Below are 14,292 nucleotides of genomic sequence, written 5' to 3' on the forward strand. Positions count from 1 at the left end.
AAGAAGAAGAAGAAGAAGAAGAAGAAGAAGAAGAAGAAGAAGAAGAAGAAGAAGAAGAAGAAGAAGAAGAAGAAGAAGAAGAAGAAGAAGAAGAAGAAGAAGAAGAAGAAGAAGAAGAAGAATTCTTTAGGGTCACGTCTACATGTGCCCTAAAGAATTTTATTTTATTTTTGTGCTAGTATGTTTAATTTGTGTTTTTGTCTTGTATGGACATGTGTCTGAATTAAAGATTTATTATTATTATTATTACGAAAGCAGTGAGCATTATGTTGCGTTCTTAAAATATGTTCGCTTTAGTCAGAAGATTAAATTAAAGTTGCAATTAACGAAATGGTTTTATTTTTCCTAAATTGTTTTCCCTCGAATAATACTTTAAACGTCAAAAAGGAAACTGACAGATTGATTTTTTTAGATTGGTAGCAACGTAGACTTGTTCATAATATTGCTAGCATTGAAAATGACAATTTTTATTCTCCGTTTGTGTATCTAATTAGTCAAGAGTCCGTCTCTTATTTTATATACTCTTTGTTATTGAACTTTACAATTTATTATTTTTTTATTGAATTCATCAATTCTAATTTCTAAATCCGTTATTCCGTCCCTCTAACAGGAATTATAAAAGGCGACTTAAAAGTAACCCATACATATTTTGAACTATGCTTGTAATTACTTTATGGTTAATTGGATGTAAGTGAAGCACTGACCTCTATACATAGACAGGTTATAAGTCATGGGATTTTCTGCCTATTTGGCGCTGACGGTTGCGGTTGGTGGTGAGGATTCGAATTAATACTAGGTTGAATTAACTGTCAGGAACAACAGGCGTTTTCTATTTATAGAATTCTGTGAAGCCAAGGCATATTTTTGCGTAAGTCAATATTTTCGTTTTGTATTTTGATGTTTCGTTAGGACCAAAATTATTGAATGAAATGTATTGCGCATAGGAACGCTCTATATGATAATTTTTATTTCGAGGGTATTTTTCTAATACATGCTCATGTTAAATGTAATTCGATGTGAAATTATATGAATAAATTTCTTTTTAGCATTGAGACTTTCATTTAATTACATTTTTCTTTCATAAAAAAAGAAAAAAAATCGGTATCGTAATACGAAAATTCGTTAAAAATAATCGAATAATTGCAAAGAATTCACAAATTTTTTTTGACAAGTATTTATTTAAATTCAAATACATAATATTAATAATTACCAAAAATAATTAAAGTGTTAGTTTTTATTAATTTCGGCAAACATTGTTATTCCAAGTAATATAGTTAAATTGTTTTTCGGGATAATATTAGTTTTCTGTTCCCACTTCTTTATTGTTATGTCATGTCTGAAACAAAATTAAGTAAAATAGATTCTAAAGCTCGCAGAAAATCATTAATTGAAAAGTTGAAATTTAGTTTTATTAACGTTTTTTTATCAAAAAAGTTGGAATTTATAAAAAAAATTATTACCTTAAAAGATCGCGGCGATCCACAGGTTGTGGATTACCTGCTAGAATAGTGTAAGATGACGGTGCACAAAAATTCTTTAAGACGTTTTTCTTTAATTGACTGAAACGGAACGTTTTTATTGAATTACAACAAATTTGAACTTCTTAGAAAGTGATGCAAATTTAGCAAATACTGTTATACCTGTTTGAAAAGCATCGGAGATCGGGCGGCGGAAGCAGTTCTGAAGAATCTTCGCTGCTCACGAACGCAACAGGCAAAACCTGTTAGATTTATAAATACGGTAAGGGCATTGATTTAACATATTTTCAATGCATTGATAAGTAGTACCAATCATGCAAAAAATTAAAATATACGAGCAAGAATGAGGAGTTTATGTAACATTATATTACCTTTGAAGTTGTTACATTTTTTAATAAATGTTTCTTGTGAAATTTATTAAATTTTGTTATGAAGGCCATTGTTCAATTTAATTTAGAAATTCGAAAACAAATTACTGTCACTGTCATAAATATTAATATGCATTTTTTTGTTTGTGCTGGTTACTATTTAGGTTACCCCTTATAGATTAAATACTATATTCGTTAATTATTGTATTTATTAGCTTATAAGCACTAATTTATCTTTTGAAGTTCTTTACAGTCTTTACGGTGTTAAAATACTGCGTAAAAAGACTCGATTTGTAATGTCAAAGTCATGTGTCAATGTCGTTGTCAATACAGCTGAAACAATGTCATAGTTTTATCATAAAATAAATCGTGTTTATCTATATTTTATTGTGAGAATATTGCAATAATCATGCCCAAACCAAAAGTTGAATTTCGTGATATTTCATTGGGTCTACAAATCATCAGAAATTTTCTTTTAGGCGTACGTATTGTGTTTAGTTAAATGTTACGTAATTTATGGTTGTATATTGTTGTTCCTAATCGATATTTGTTTTTTTTTCTATTTTAGAGGAACTTTACTATAGCCTTGCGGTTCGAGCCGATGTTGTCGGCTAGGACCCAGCCTCAACCAGAGCTTCCTGATGGAGTAACACACAAGTATGCCTAGATTTTGCTTTCTATATCGTCTATGTTTATAATCTCTAATTACCATTTAAAAATTAGAACATTAAGGTTGATTTATTTGACATTGAAGCAATTCAAATCTTTGATGATTGGTTATTTAAAAAGAAATAATTTTACAGACACGCTCATAACTACTACTACACACGAGATGGTAGAAGGGAGATGGCGCCACCTCTGGACCTTACACAACAACTGCTAACTGATGGTGCTGGAAAGGGGTAAGTTTTATGTTACATACACATTTGTCATTTCAATGCATCTTGGCTTATATCTGTGTGTACTTGTATTACTTTGGGATAAAGTTGTCCCATAAGGCCCTTTTTTCAAATATAACATTCACATTTTTAACTTAGAATAGTAGGCAGAAGTTATAAATTTTTATTTGGCGAGATTCTTTCATAGGCTTAATATACTTAGGAATAAAATCGTACAAAACATTTTTTCTTTATTTCAGAGAACCTAAAACTGCATCAGTAAAAATTCCAAAGCCTGGAAATGTTCATCTTTGGGATCAGCATTATTACAACAATTAATTATGCATAAAGTCTGTGCTTACATTTAAAATATAGATTCTATTAAATAGTCAAGGTTGTTTTTCTAAACAAGGAGACAAAACTCTTTAAATTTCCATCAACAACTACTTTACTCTCTTTTTATGTAGTGCAAAATGAATATTTTGATCAGTACCTTACCAAAAATATTGTGTTCAGTTCACCATGAAGCAACCATGAGGTAAGTAAACAACAGAAAGATGTTTCACATTTAAAACAAATGCAGAGGTCTAGCACAAATATTTGCTAGTCGATATACGCAATGTCATTGACTTTGACATATTTTGTTTTGTTGAAAATGCAATATATTCATGATAGACCCTCTGGATGAGTTTTTTCAAAGTATGTTTATTGTTCAAGGGTTAAACAGAAACAAGAAAAAATAAAACATCTTCAGTACAAAAACTATTTTTTTTATTCAATTCAAACATTAATAAAGATTTTTAATAATAGCAATAAATTACTTTTTACATTCGTGACAATTAAAAATGAAATGGTTAGATTTTAGAAAATTCTAATTTTCTTATTTATCAACACAACTTTGCATAAAAAACTCTAGTTAATATTGACGTTTTCCGCAGAATACTAGTTAAAAACTGTATTATTTAACTTTTAAATTATCCAATGCAATATTCCATTATGAATTAATAACTTTTTACTTTCCATACACATCTAATATTATATTTTAGTATATTAGTAGATTAAAAAAGCATCTATTTCAATTTAGCATTATGAAAATATGACCAAATAATTACTTATATAGTAAATTTTCTGAATAAAAACTTTGAAATTATTGAGATATAGTATTCAATATTGTTTTTAGTAAATATTACTTCAATTACGCAATAAAATAAACAAAATTATTGAAATTTGAACCTTCCGAAGAAAAGAGTTATCTTAGATCTCATAAGAGTTACTCTTTTCAGTAAATGGGTCCAATTATTTATAATATCAGGTGGGATTGTTCTGAAGTACTAAGTATTTATAAATCTATAGAAATCTACGTTATTTTTATATTAAAGCAAAATTCAAATCTTTAAATTACAATTTATTGTATTCATATTAATATTAATTCTATCTAGCTTTGCTAGAGAAAGTAAACAAATAGCTTGGCTTAGTCATTAATAAGTGAACTTACTAGTAGCTAAATATTTTTCAAAATAGTTTTTGAGTTCACTTTAGTAGTTTTGTAGTTTATCCTAATTTTTTTTTATATTGTATGATTTAGTAGTTTTGTAGTTTATCCTAATTTTTTTTTATATTGTATGATTTGAAGCGACCAAATTCGTTGAAAAAGCGTAGGGATCGCTGCCCATAGACATCTTCAATTTCAGATGTGTTACCTTTAATCGACCAAAGAAGGACACATAGGAAGAAATGATTCCCCTTCCTATGCATCCTCCGTCAAATGTATTTCCATTTCCCATATAAGAAAAATATGAGAAGGGAAAGAGGACTAAAATTAGACCTAAGACCTGCTTTATATGACAAACTAGCCCCTACTAGTATATTACATTTTATTAGTAGAAAAAAAAATAGATTCTATTATTTAGTCACTTGAATCGGTACTGTCCACTGGTGTTCTAATCCTCATCGTTGAGAAATTACCAAAACTGAACCCTTTGTGATGTCTCCGGGATCTATATCTGAACCTTTGTCATTTATCTTCACCATCAACTTGCTTCCTGAACTGCATCGCATCACCATAGGCCTTCTTAACCGCTTTCCTTTCAGTAGGTTTCCGAGATTCAACCAATTTAGCTTGGTCTAAACTTTTATCTACTCCTAGAACTTCGAGTTTATTCGGTGGCAGCCATTGCCATGTTCGTTTAACATCAAAGAAGAGAACTAAATAAAGTACTGGTTCATGAGAATGGTTTTTCTTGAGGTTTAACACATCTTGTGGTGGGACAGGTAAGGGTACACCATTGTAAATGAATCCTTTTGGTATTTTAGGATCTATTATTAATGCTGGATACCATGGGTAACCTCTGTAAAAGTAATTCGTTGATATATAAATATATTTAAGTCAAAATGCTAAATTATGCACAACCAAGAACGGACAGACCGTTCAGTTTTTTCTAGCTATTTATTATATAGAATCTATTTGATAATGATTAATATTTTTAATTCTAATATTATAAATGCGAATTGTTGGATAGATGGATGGATGTTTGTTTAAAGATATCTTCGTAACGGCTCAACAGATCTTGATGAAATTTAGCATGCACATTGAACATAGTCTGGAAGAACACATAGGCTACTAATTATGTTTTTTTTAATACCGCGCGGATAGTCACGGGCAACAGCTAGTAATATTATAAATGCGAAAGTTTGAATGGATGGATGTTTGAAGATATCTCCAAAAACGCTGTATGGATCTTGCTGAAATTTGGCATAGATGTAGAACAAAGTCTGGAAGAATACATAGGCTACTAATTAAGTTTGTTTTCCCGCGGGCATGGAGTCGCGGGCAGCAGCTAGTTTATTATAGATGTAATTATAATACGTACCTGCATTTAGCCCACACAAGTTGCAACGGTTCCAAATGTGTGGTTGATGGTGTTGCCTTCACTGGAGTCTTAGATGTGGACGACCTCGTGCCACGACCCTTCAAAAAAATAAATTAGATTATAATACAGTCTAATCTGGATAAACTAGAGTCTAAGGGATTGTGATATTTTTTCTCGCATAAAGTTTTGTCTCTAATGGAGGGCATCCGTCTAAAGCTGACAATCTATATATAATTTTCGCTTAAAGAGGTTTTACTGTTTTACCGTTGGTTTCTGAGACCAAAAATTTAAATATAAAACAAATTTTTATCTTTGACAAAACGGAGATAACAATATATTTTTGACGAGGATATTTATCTCGGAAACCCACGAGTAGAATTATTTACTAAATCTTGAAAAAATAATTGGAACTGGACTGGAATTGAACCTACGATTGTTAGATCGGTAGTTACACTTAACCATTAGGTTATTGTCGTATAAATGTATGTATGTCTGTTTGTCACCTTGTGTGTGGGAGGCGCGGGGTCTGCGTGTGCGCGTCGTGCACGTCTCCGCTCACCGCCGCTGCCTTCTAGTGCAGACTCCACAGCTTCGTTATAGCTAGATCTGTTTTAAAATAAAAACATTAACGTTTTTTTTTGTTAGACACCTAAATCTCAAAAGATTTTTACTATAAACAAACTGAATATATTTCGTTAAACCTCGTATATATGAAAATATTTTTAGTAAGTCACAAATCTTTATTATTTTTAATTTACAATATTATCTTACATTTGTTCACAATGTTCCGTTCACACACACCGGGGCGATAAGGTCTGATTTTTATCACAAACAATAGTTTTAATTTGATTATACACGTTTTTTTAACGCTTCGATATAATCATCACCTCACTATACGTCCCCACTGAGGGGCTCGGAGCCTACCCAAGTTAAGGGTGATTATGCCATAGTCAACCACGCTGGCCAAGTGCGGGTTGGTTAACTTCACACATATCGTTGAATTTCTTCTCAGATATGTGCAGGTTGCATCACGATGTTTTCCTTCAACGTAAGAACGTCGGATAAATGTACATATGTAAATCGGAAATCGAAAAACTTTGTTCCAATCACATAAAGTTCAAAATCGATAAATCTTCTCCGGGAAAAAGAGATTTTAGTATAAAAGTTTGTTACCCATCACTGGAGGAATATGAACAGGAACGATCATCATCATCATAATGTGTGCAGGAGGAACACGACTGAGACCACGCGCTGCTGCTGCTGCTGGACCTGCACATCATCAGGGTTACTGACCATTTCCACTACACAAACTTATATTAAAACATATATCTTTTAATATATGAAATATCTGATATTGTATTTATTTATTGAAAAAACCCTAATAATATTTTAAATGCCAAAATTTAGATGTATGGATGGATGATTGTTTGAACGTATCTCCGTAACGGCTCAATGGATCTTGATGAAATTTGGCATACATATGGAACATAGTCTGGTAAAACACAAAGACTAATTAACCTTTTTTTTAATTCCACGCGGACGTATTTTTATTCGTATATAATATTAATTCAAACGAACTAAGCCACGCAGAGTTATCGTCGGTTCTATAAGAAATATAAATCTTTTCGTAGGATGGGAATATAAACAAATATACTATTGTACCTGGAGAGTGCGAGGTCACTATCAGAGCCGACCTCCCCCGGGGGACCGCGGTACTGCAGGAAGGAGGCGGGCACCGGGGTGGCCACGCCCCCCTCGCCAACTGACCTGCAAATATACATTTTATATTTTTATGTATGCATGTATGTACATATGTATATCTGATAACGAAAAAATAATTAATTCTTTTTTTGTCCGACTGTCTAAGTGCGGTTTTATAGCAGTAACAGTAATATCCGTTTAAAACTTTTTATTTTTGTTTCTCTGTCTTCTGTTTTATCAAAGATGACAATGCCAGGGATGACGATATATTTTATACAGAGATTTAGGCATCAGAAACCCACGATTAGCCAGGTAAGGTTTTTCAGAAATAACCTAAACAAGTCGGAGGAGGATGTTTTGTCCTTGTCATGTTTGCGAGGTCTGCCGCGGCCCTTCTTGCGCGGACTGCTCTCACTGGACCGGCCCAGACTTGCTGACAGGGTCGGCAGACATGCTGAAATAAACAAATAATAATTTAAAAGTAGTTGACATATAATCATTTCCAATTGAAAATCTTACTAATGTTAGAAATGCGAATGTTTGGATGGATGGATAAATGGATGTTTTAAGGTATCTCCAGAACAGCAGCATAGATTTGGATGAAATTTGACATGGATGACATTAGAACATAGCCTGCAAGATCACATAGGCCACTAATTAATTTTTTTTAATTCCTCGCGGACGGAGTCAAAGACGACAGCTAGGATAGAGTATTTTTGAATCTTAAATCTTACTAATATTATGAATGTAAAAGTTTAGATAGATAGATGGATGGATAGATATTTGTTCGAAGGTATCCCCGGAACGATTCAACGGATTTTGATGAAATTTGGCACAGATTTAGAACATAGTCTAGAAGAAAATATAGACTTCTTATTAAGTTTTTTTAATTCCGAGCGAATGAATTCGCGGGCGACAGCAAGTAAATTGACTCACCATCAGAACCGAAACTCTTCGGCGCTGCAATCGTAGACGGAGTTAACAGTAATGTCGGCTTTCTGAGACCATTGCTCAACATACTGACACCTGGACAAATAATTCATTAAAATATTACTATTAGTATTAACTAGATGTTTTCCGCGACTTCGTCCGTGTGAAATCCTATAACACGTAAATTATTGCTGAAACGCGTTCATGTCAATTTCCAAGTTATTTTGACGAAGGTATAACATCTACATCCAAACTTTGATTTCCCACTTTAGACCGAGATGAATTTCGTAAAATCATTTCTTACCGTAAGTTTCTGAGACCAATATGTTCGTTTAAAATAAATTGTTACATCTGTTGTTTTCAAAGATAACAACAGGAATGACGGTATGTTTTATACGGAGATTTTGGTCTCAGAAACCCGACTCTATCAGGTAAGTGGTGTGTACAATGATTTTTATATATAGAAGATACTTTGAAAAACACCAAAAGTTTCTTAGCTTCACTCTTCAAGAAAGTCACATATGAAGGCCAAATTGTAAATATTCTTACTTGGGCTAGCATCATTTTGTTTGACTGGCGACTTGTCCGGTGTTACTAATTTACGCTCAACGCTCTTCCTAGCCAACACCGGAGTCTCGGAATCAGATGTTGGCGTCTCTGAAAAAAGAATATAACTTTCAAATATGTCTTCTTTAAGGCATCTTAGTCATTATTACGAAGCAATAGGTACCATTATCATGTGCTGGTCTGGGCACTGATTGGCTAGCGCGGCCCCGCCCCCGGCGTCCGCGCCGACCACGCCCCCTGCCCCGCCCACGCCACCAGTTCCTGTTCACTTTACCAGCCGGAGACTCGTCACGCTGGGGATAAATAAAATATATATGGAAATGATAAACGATGGATGGATGTTTCTTTGAACTTATCTCTGGAACGGTTGAACGGATTTTGATGCAATTTGGCATAAATCTAGAATATAGTCTGGAAGAACACATAGGCTACTTATTATGTTTTTTTTTAATTCCGCGCGGACGGAGTCGCGAGCGACAGCTATCACTGTATTTTTCAAATACTAACTATAGTACCGACTTAATTAATATTACCGTGTTATCTTCAGACAGTCTGCGTGTAGACATGCGTCGTTCACTTCGTGCTACAGACACGCCGCGCTCGCTTCTCGTATCTGAAATATATTTAAATATCCTAAGTCTACTATTTATTGTTAGATAATCCGTCCAACATAAATTTACCTATGTTAATTTGTTTGTTATTTGAAAGCATTAAGAACGGCTGCATGGATCTCGTTCGAATTTGGCATACATATGGAACATAGTCTGGAAGAACACATAGGCTACTAATTAAGTTTTTTTTCGCGACAGCTAATATTAAATAAAAATAAGGCTGCAATAAAATATCATGTTATTCAACGCTGGACGATCGAATGGTTTTACATCTCTTTCTGTCTTTTAAGAAAATGTATTTCGTGAGAGACAAATATATTTAAGTCATACCTGCAGTATGTTCACTCTCACTACTAGATCTCTTTGCTCTACTGCGTGCGCGTGCGCTGCGTTGTATTGAGGCGGTGGAGGGCGGAGCGGTTGCGGGCGGGGGCGGCGTCTCGGCGACTTGGGGCGGGGCCTCGTCAGCGTCCGCAGCGGCGCCCTGCCCCGCCACCTCGCTCAGACCCGCCTCAATCAGGTCACGTCTCGCCTGACGGAAGATGGGCACGCACTGCTCCCGCATCTTTATACCTGCCCTAAGATACGTTGAACAAAAAATTTAACAGACTAAAATGATAATTTATAAATTTTCTGTACATTTTAAAACTACATTTCTAATAAAATATTTATATTATACTAATAATATAAATCCGAATGTATGGATGGATGGATGTTTGTTATCTCCAGACCAGCTGTATAGATCTCGCTGAAATTTGGAGTAGATGTTGAAAATTTTCTGGAAGTACACATAGTCTACTAATTATATTTTTTTAAATACGCGAGGACGAATTTGCGGGCGACAACTAATACTTTATATAGCAATTTTTACAAAAATAAATAAAAAAGTCGTAATATCATGTATGAAATACGTACTTATAGAAGACAGTATCCTTGTTGTTGTAAGTGAGACAGTTGTCTATCATAAGGTTGAAGTCCGTCTCTACATCATCAATGGTGCGGTACGCGCCGCGCTCCAGTTTCTTGCCCATAGTGCTCAAGTCCATCGGCTGCTTCACTACTGTGCTGTAGTCTGGAACCTGGACACCACAAACTTCTATATGTCTTACTAATATTATAAATGAGAATCTTTAGATGTATGGATGGAGGAATATTCGTTAGAAGGTATCTCCAAAACTGTTGAATGGATCTCGATGATATTTGGCATAAATATAGAACATGGTCTCGAAGACACATAGGCTACTGTTTTTAGGGTTCCGTACCTCGAAAGAAAAAAACGGAACCCTTGCAAGATCAATGTATTGTCCACCTGTATGTCTGTCAACACCCTTTTTTTAATTCTTCAATAAATGCGTTGCGTTGACCTTGAGTGATATTTATGTATGCAGATGATGATGATCACCTCATTAAGATCGACCGGCTCGGTGAAGACGTCGCTGGTGTCCCGCAGTCTGAGCAGACGCAGCAGCTTGTGCAGCGCGGCGCGTGCGGGCCTCAGCGCGTGCATCACGCAGCGCTCCCACACGCGCGTGTGCTCCGCCTTCAGACGTTCGCGCTTGCGCACCAGCTCGCACAGCAGTCTGACACACACACACACACATACACACATTCTCCTATATATACATTACACTAACAAAATTAATAATTAGTATATAATGTACAGTCTGAGACACACACATACTCATTGTTTTTATCTTTTACTACCAAAATAAATAGTATATAATGTAAGTCAATCCGACGTTTTTTTGCATAAAATGGTTTAAGAATTACTAACTACTATAAATACTTAAATGTTGTTATTAAGTGTTCGTGTAAATATGTAAATATCTTGTTATAAGGGTGATTAAGGTGATATAAAACATTGAATCCTGCACACATCAGAAAAGAAATTCAAGTATATGTGCGAGAGAAAAGAAGGCGACCCATCTCATTCCGTCTCCAATAGAGGCGAAAAGTAGATTTCTGAGGTAGGTTTGGCCACGCCAAATGGAGTTTCTTGGTCTCTACCTACCCCTCTGGGTTAGAGGTGTAAAATCTTTCCGTATGTCGCATACATATATCACTGTTAGAACTCATTAAGTGGTTCGTAACTTTTAGCTTAAGTGCCTATTTTCTTAATCATGTTATATTTGGTTGTTTTAATATTATAACTAAGAAAATATGAAAATATGTTTCTATTAAGTCCACAATGGCTTAATAGAATGTAACTGGAATGGAGTTAGATTGTGTTAAAAATTAATGACCAAAGTCAAAGTCAAATTGTGTTCATCTCACCTCGCTCGCTCCAGATCCTGTCGTATACGTTGCCAATATTTGAGCTGGTTGCACAACTCGCGTACATTCACTGTGCCATCTTGTATACCTCGGGTACCTGAAATATTTACAACTTTAGATTCAATTTGAACGCGAAACTGAAAGCGCGCGTCGCCGATTATATCGTCATTTCTATAATCGCCAAAGAAAGTCGCCGCAACTTGTTTGTCAAGATTGTCGAGCAAAAGATGAATTTTTAAATAGACATGTGTCGGCGATTACACATTTTATGTACGGGCGACGTAACGATTTACATGACAGGCGTAAAGTGGAAGCAATTCCGCGTTTCGTCTGATGAGTGTGCGTCCCGGAGGCCTAATTTAGTCCTCTTTCCCTTCCCAACCTCTTTCTTATAAGGAAAGGATGGGAAGTGGGAGTGGAATTTCCGGATGAGAGGATGCATGGAAAGGGAAAATATTTTCTTTCTGTGCATCTCCTCCTCATCATCTCCTCCATCGATTAAAGGTAGGCAACGCATATGCAATTGCGTATGTCTATCTATGGGCAAAGGTCACTTCGCTATTTCAGCGATTTCATGTGGTCGCTCGCTCGTTTGCCACCTTATAATATAAAAAAAAACATTGCCTAGTGTACAAAGGGCCTAATAATCAAACCAATTTATATAAACACAGAGATCGGCAGTTATAGTAGAGTTTTCAAACACAATACCTTATAGAAAAGAATACATTACCATGATTAGTTGCTAAACTCTGCAGCCGTCTCAATAAGGGCACTCCATTCCTTGCATGTCTCTTCAATGTCCAGTAAGCCAGCAACCTCTTCATGAGACTGGCGCGTGCTGCTGCTGGACCTCGCAGTAACGCCGCTACATCTGCCACACGTTCAGCACGCAGAGTTGGCACCAGGACTACTGGAGCCCAACTCCGAGCACGAGCTAGCACCCGACGAGCCTAAAATATTTACATGTTAATATTTATACATGGACAGGCTATGAACTGTGTTATTTTGTGCCTATTTGTTAGTAGCATTGGTGAGAATTATCTGTCAGGTATAACAACATGCTTTTTAACCGTTCTTTTTTGAGGATGGTGAACTTTACAATTGTTCTCCACAAAAAAAAACCTATGCAAATTTCAATCATCTATGTATCAATATTAGTAGGAAAAAAAGAGAAAAAAAATATTAGTAGGAAATTAATTTTAAAGCTAAAAACCTGTTTGATTTTATCCCTTCCTTTCTGTCTGATTGCGGACAGATCCGTCGACTTTGAATCACCTTCAGAATCTTGTGCACGTCTTTCCTGAAAACACAATTAGAAGTATAATAGCTAATATTTTACAATTCGTTTAATTTAATATAATTTTAACTTGTATGTAGTTACCTGCAGTATGTGCTGGGGCGTGTGCGCATCGCAATACGCCATCTTGGCGACCTGCACAGGCTGGCTGGGGTCCCGCCCGCTGCCCGCCGCCTCCATCTTCATGTACAGACTGGACAAAACAATATGTCACATAACTGTCATAACATAAACGAAAGATTGTAACATGTGACAGTGTAACATGTAACAATGTAACGTGTGATAGTGTAACAATGTAACATATAACATATATCTCACCCTGCCTGCTGCGCGCATGTGACGTGGAATGCGGAGTAGCAGTTGCTCTTATGGCACTGTATGCAGGCGCCGGCGCCGCGCTGCTTGCACACCATGCACTGCAGTTTCCACCGCGCCGCGGGGATCATCTCTATTGAATCTGTTATACATTCATTTATAAATTAACTATGCACTTAAGGAAATAAAAAAAAGTCACTTTTTAATCGAGTTAGCAGCTCGAAACCTAAAACGTTACAAAAAAATAGATATTTTTATTTTAAATAACACAATAAGATTGCATAGGATGTTACCGACATACCACTCACGTGGTTTATTGGCGTCGCTCTTTTTTTAACACACAATTAAGAAAACCAGAGAACAAATAAAATTAAAATTGTGTAAAGGATGCGGATAGAGGGCAGTGCCCTCTCTCTGGATCTTAACCTGTCAAATAAATAGAAACAACCTATAGCTTACCAATGGGTTCTAAGAAGACTGTGTTAGCAAACCGCACTTCAGGTATCCAGAGAGCGCACACTACGTGCGCCCATGTGCCTTGATCTGTTTGTTTAAATGCACCTGTCACAAAATAGAAATTTCTAGATCTCATCAATTATCATCATAAATTAATCATCATATGTGATTAAATATGGATGGGTTGCGTGATACAAGGGAAATATCAGAAAGTAGAAAAACAGCAAGGGTTAAATTCAGATATAATGGAACCTTTATAGGGAAAGTGCATGAATGTAATATATTTATATCATCACCAGCTCACTAAACATCCCCACTGAAGGGCTCAGAGCCTACCTTTAGGGGTGACTAGGCCCTTGTGGCTTAACTTCACACTTATTTTTGAAATGTCTTCTCAGATATGTGCAGGTTCCATCCTAATAATTTCCTTCACCGTGAGAATGTTGAATTAGTCTATATTTATATGTGTAACTAATGCTCACCTCCAGTATTAGGACATAATACACAGTTAACAAGCCGAGATGGAGACTGCAGACATCTCCTGCAC

The 14,292-nt window shown here is 35.5% G+C and overlaps 3 protein-coding genes across 3 annotated transcripts in view; 1 reads left to right on the top strand and 2 right to left on the bottom strand.

Moving 5' to 3' along the window:
- Nucleotides 1–1,192: 1,192 nt before the first annotated feature.
- On the bottom strand, nt 1,193–1,933 carry LOC106117679 (uncharacterized). Its single transcript, XM_013312082.1, has 4 exons — nt 1,850–1,933; nt 1,641–1,720; nt 1,461–1,559; nt 1,193–1,336 (listed from the first exon to the last, which is right to left on the bottom strand). Exons 1-4 carry the CDS (start codon nt 1,916–1,918, stop codon nt 1,228–1,230), a joined length of 357 nt encoding a protein of 118 aa, XP_013167536.1. The 5' UTR covers nt 1,919–1,933; the 3' UTR covers nt 1,193–1,227.
- A 242-nt stretch (nt 1,934–2,175) lies between these two features.
- LOC106117680 (NADH dehydrogenase [ubiquinone] 1 alpha subcomplex subunit 7-like) lies at nt 2,176–3,117 on the top strand. The gene is given in 4 exon segments (NM_001311984.1): nt 2,176–2,327; nt 2,415–2,503; nt 2,650–2,748; nt 2,985–3,117. Coding segments are annotated over 4 exon segments (339 nt in total). The 5' UTR covers nt 2,176–2,255; the 3' UTR covers nt 3,064–3,117.
- Nucleotides 3,118–4,550: 1,433 nt separating this feature from the next.
- Nucleotides 4,551–14,292, bottom strand: part of Br140 (bromodomain-containing protein 140) — a 17,027-nt gene continuing 7,285 nt past the window's right edge. The window contains exons 7-26 of the mRNA XM_013311915.1: nt 14,228–14,286; nt 13,749–13,850; nt 13,293–13,431; nt 13,059–13,167; nt 12,891–12,977; nt 12,408–12,627; nt 11,678–11,774; nt 10,806–10,983; nt 10,319–10,482; nt 9,734–9,981; nt 9,326–9,405; nt 8,956–9,085; nt 8,775–8,882; nt 8,232–8,321; nt 7,629–7,749; nt 7,257–7,361; nt 6,768–6,863; nt 6,098–6,200; nt 5,595–5,692; nt 4,551–5,072 (exon numbers count right to left, since the gene is read on the bottom strand). Coding sequence (XP_013167369.1) covers nt 4,739–5,072; nt 5,595–5,692; nt 6,098–6,200; nt 6,768–6,863; nt 7,257–7,361; nt 7,629–7,749; nt 8,232–8,321; nt 8,775–8,882; nt 8,956–9,085; nt 9,326–9,405; nt 9,734–9,981; nt 10,319–10,482; nt 10,806–10,983; nt 11,678–11,774; nt 12,408–12,627; nt 12,891–12,977; nt 13,059–13,167; nt 13,293–13,431; nt 13,749–13,850; nt 14,228–14,286 — 2,668 coding nt within the window. The 3' untranslated portion in view covers nt 4,551–4,738. The remainder of the gene's footprint in view (nt 5,073–5,594; nt 5,693–6,097; nt 6,201–6,767; nt 6,864–7,256; nt 7,362–7,628; nt 7,750–8,231; nt 8,322–8,774; nt 8,883–8,955; nt 9,086–9,325; nt 9,406–9,733; nt 9,982–10,318; nt 10,483–10,805; nt 10,984–11,677; nt 11,775–12,407; nt 12,628–12,890; nt 12,978–13,058; nt 13,168–13,292; nt 13,432–13,748; nt 13,851–14,227; nt 14,287–14,292) is intronic.

This window comes from Papilio xuthus, unplaced genomic scaffold, assembly GCF_000836235.2.
Source record: "Papilio xuthus unplaced genomic scaffold, Pxut_1.1 DF827679.1, whole genome shotgun sequence".
NCBI classification, from domain to species: domain Eukaryota; kingdom Metazoa; phylum Arthropoda; class Insecta; order Lepidoptera; family Papilionidae; genus Papilio; species Papilio xuthus.

Coding starts and splice junctions, on each gene's coding strand:
- LOC106117679 (XM_013312082.1), bottom strand. CDS start 1,918: ATGGCCTTCATAACAAAATTTAATAAATTTCACAAGAAACATTTATTA. Junction 1,721..1,849: donor AAAATGTAACAACTTCAAAG/GTAATATAATGT, acceptor TAAATCTAACAG/GTTTTGCCTGTTGCGTTCGT. Junction 1,337..1,460: donor GATCGCCGCGATCTTTTAAG/GTAATAATTTTT, acceptor ATTTTGTTTCAG/ACATGACATAACAATAAAGA.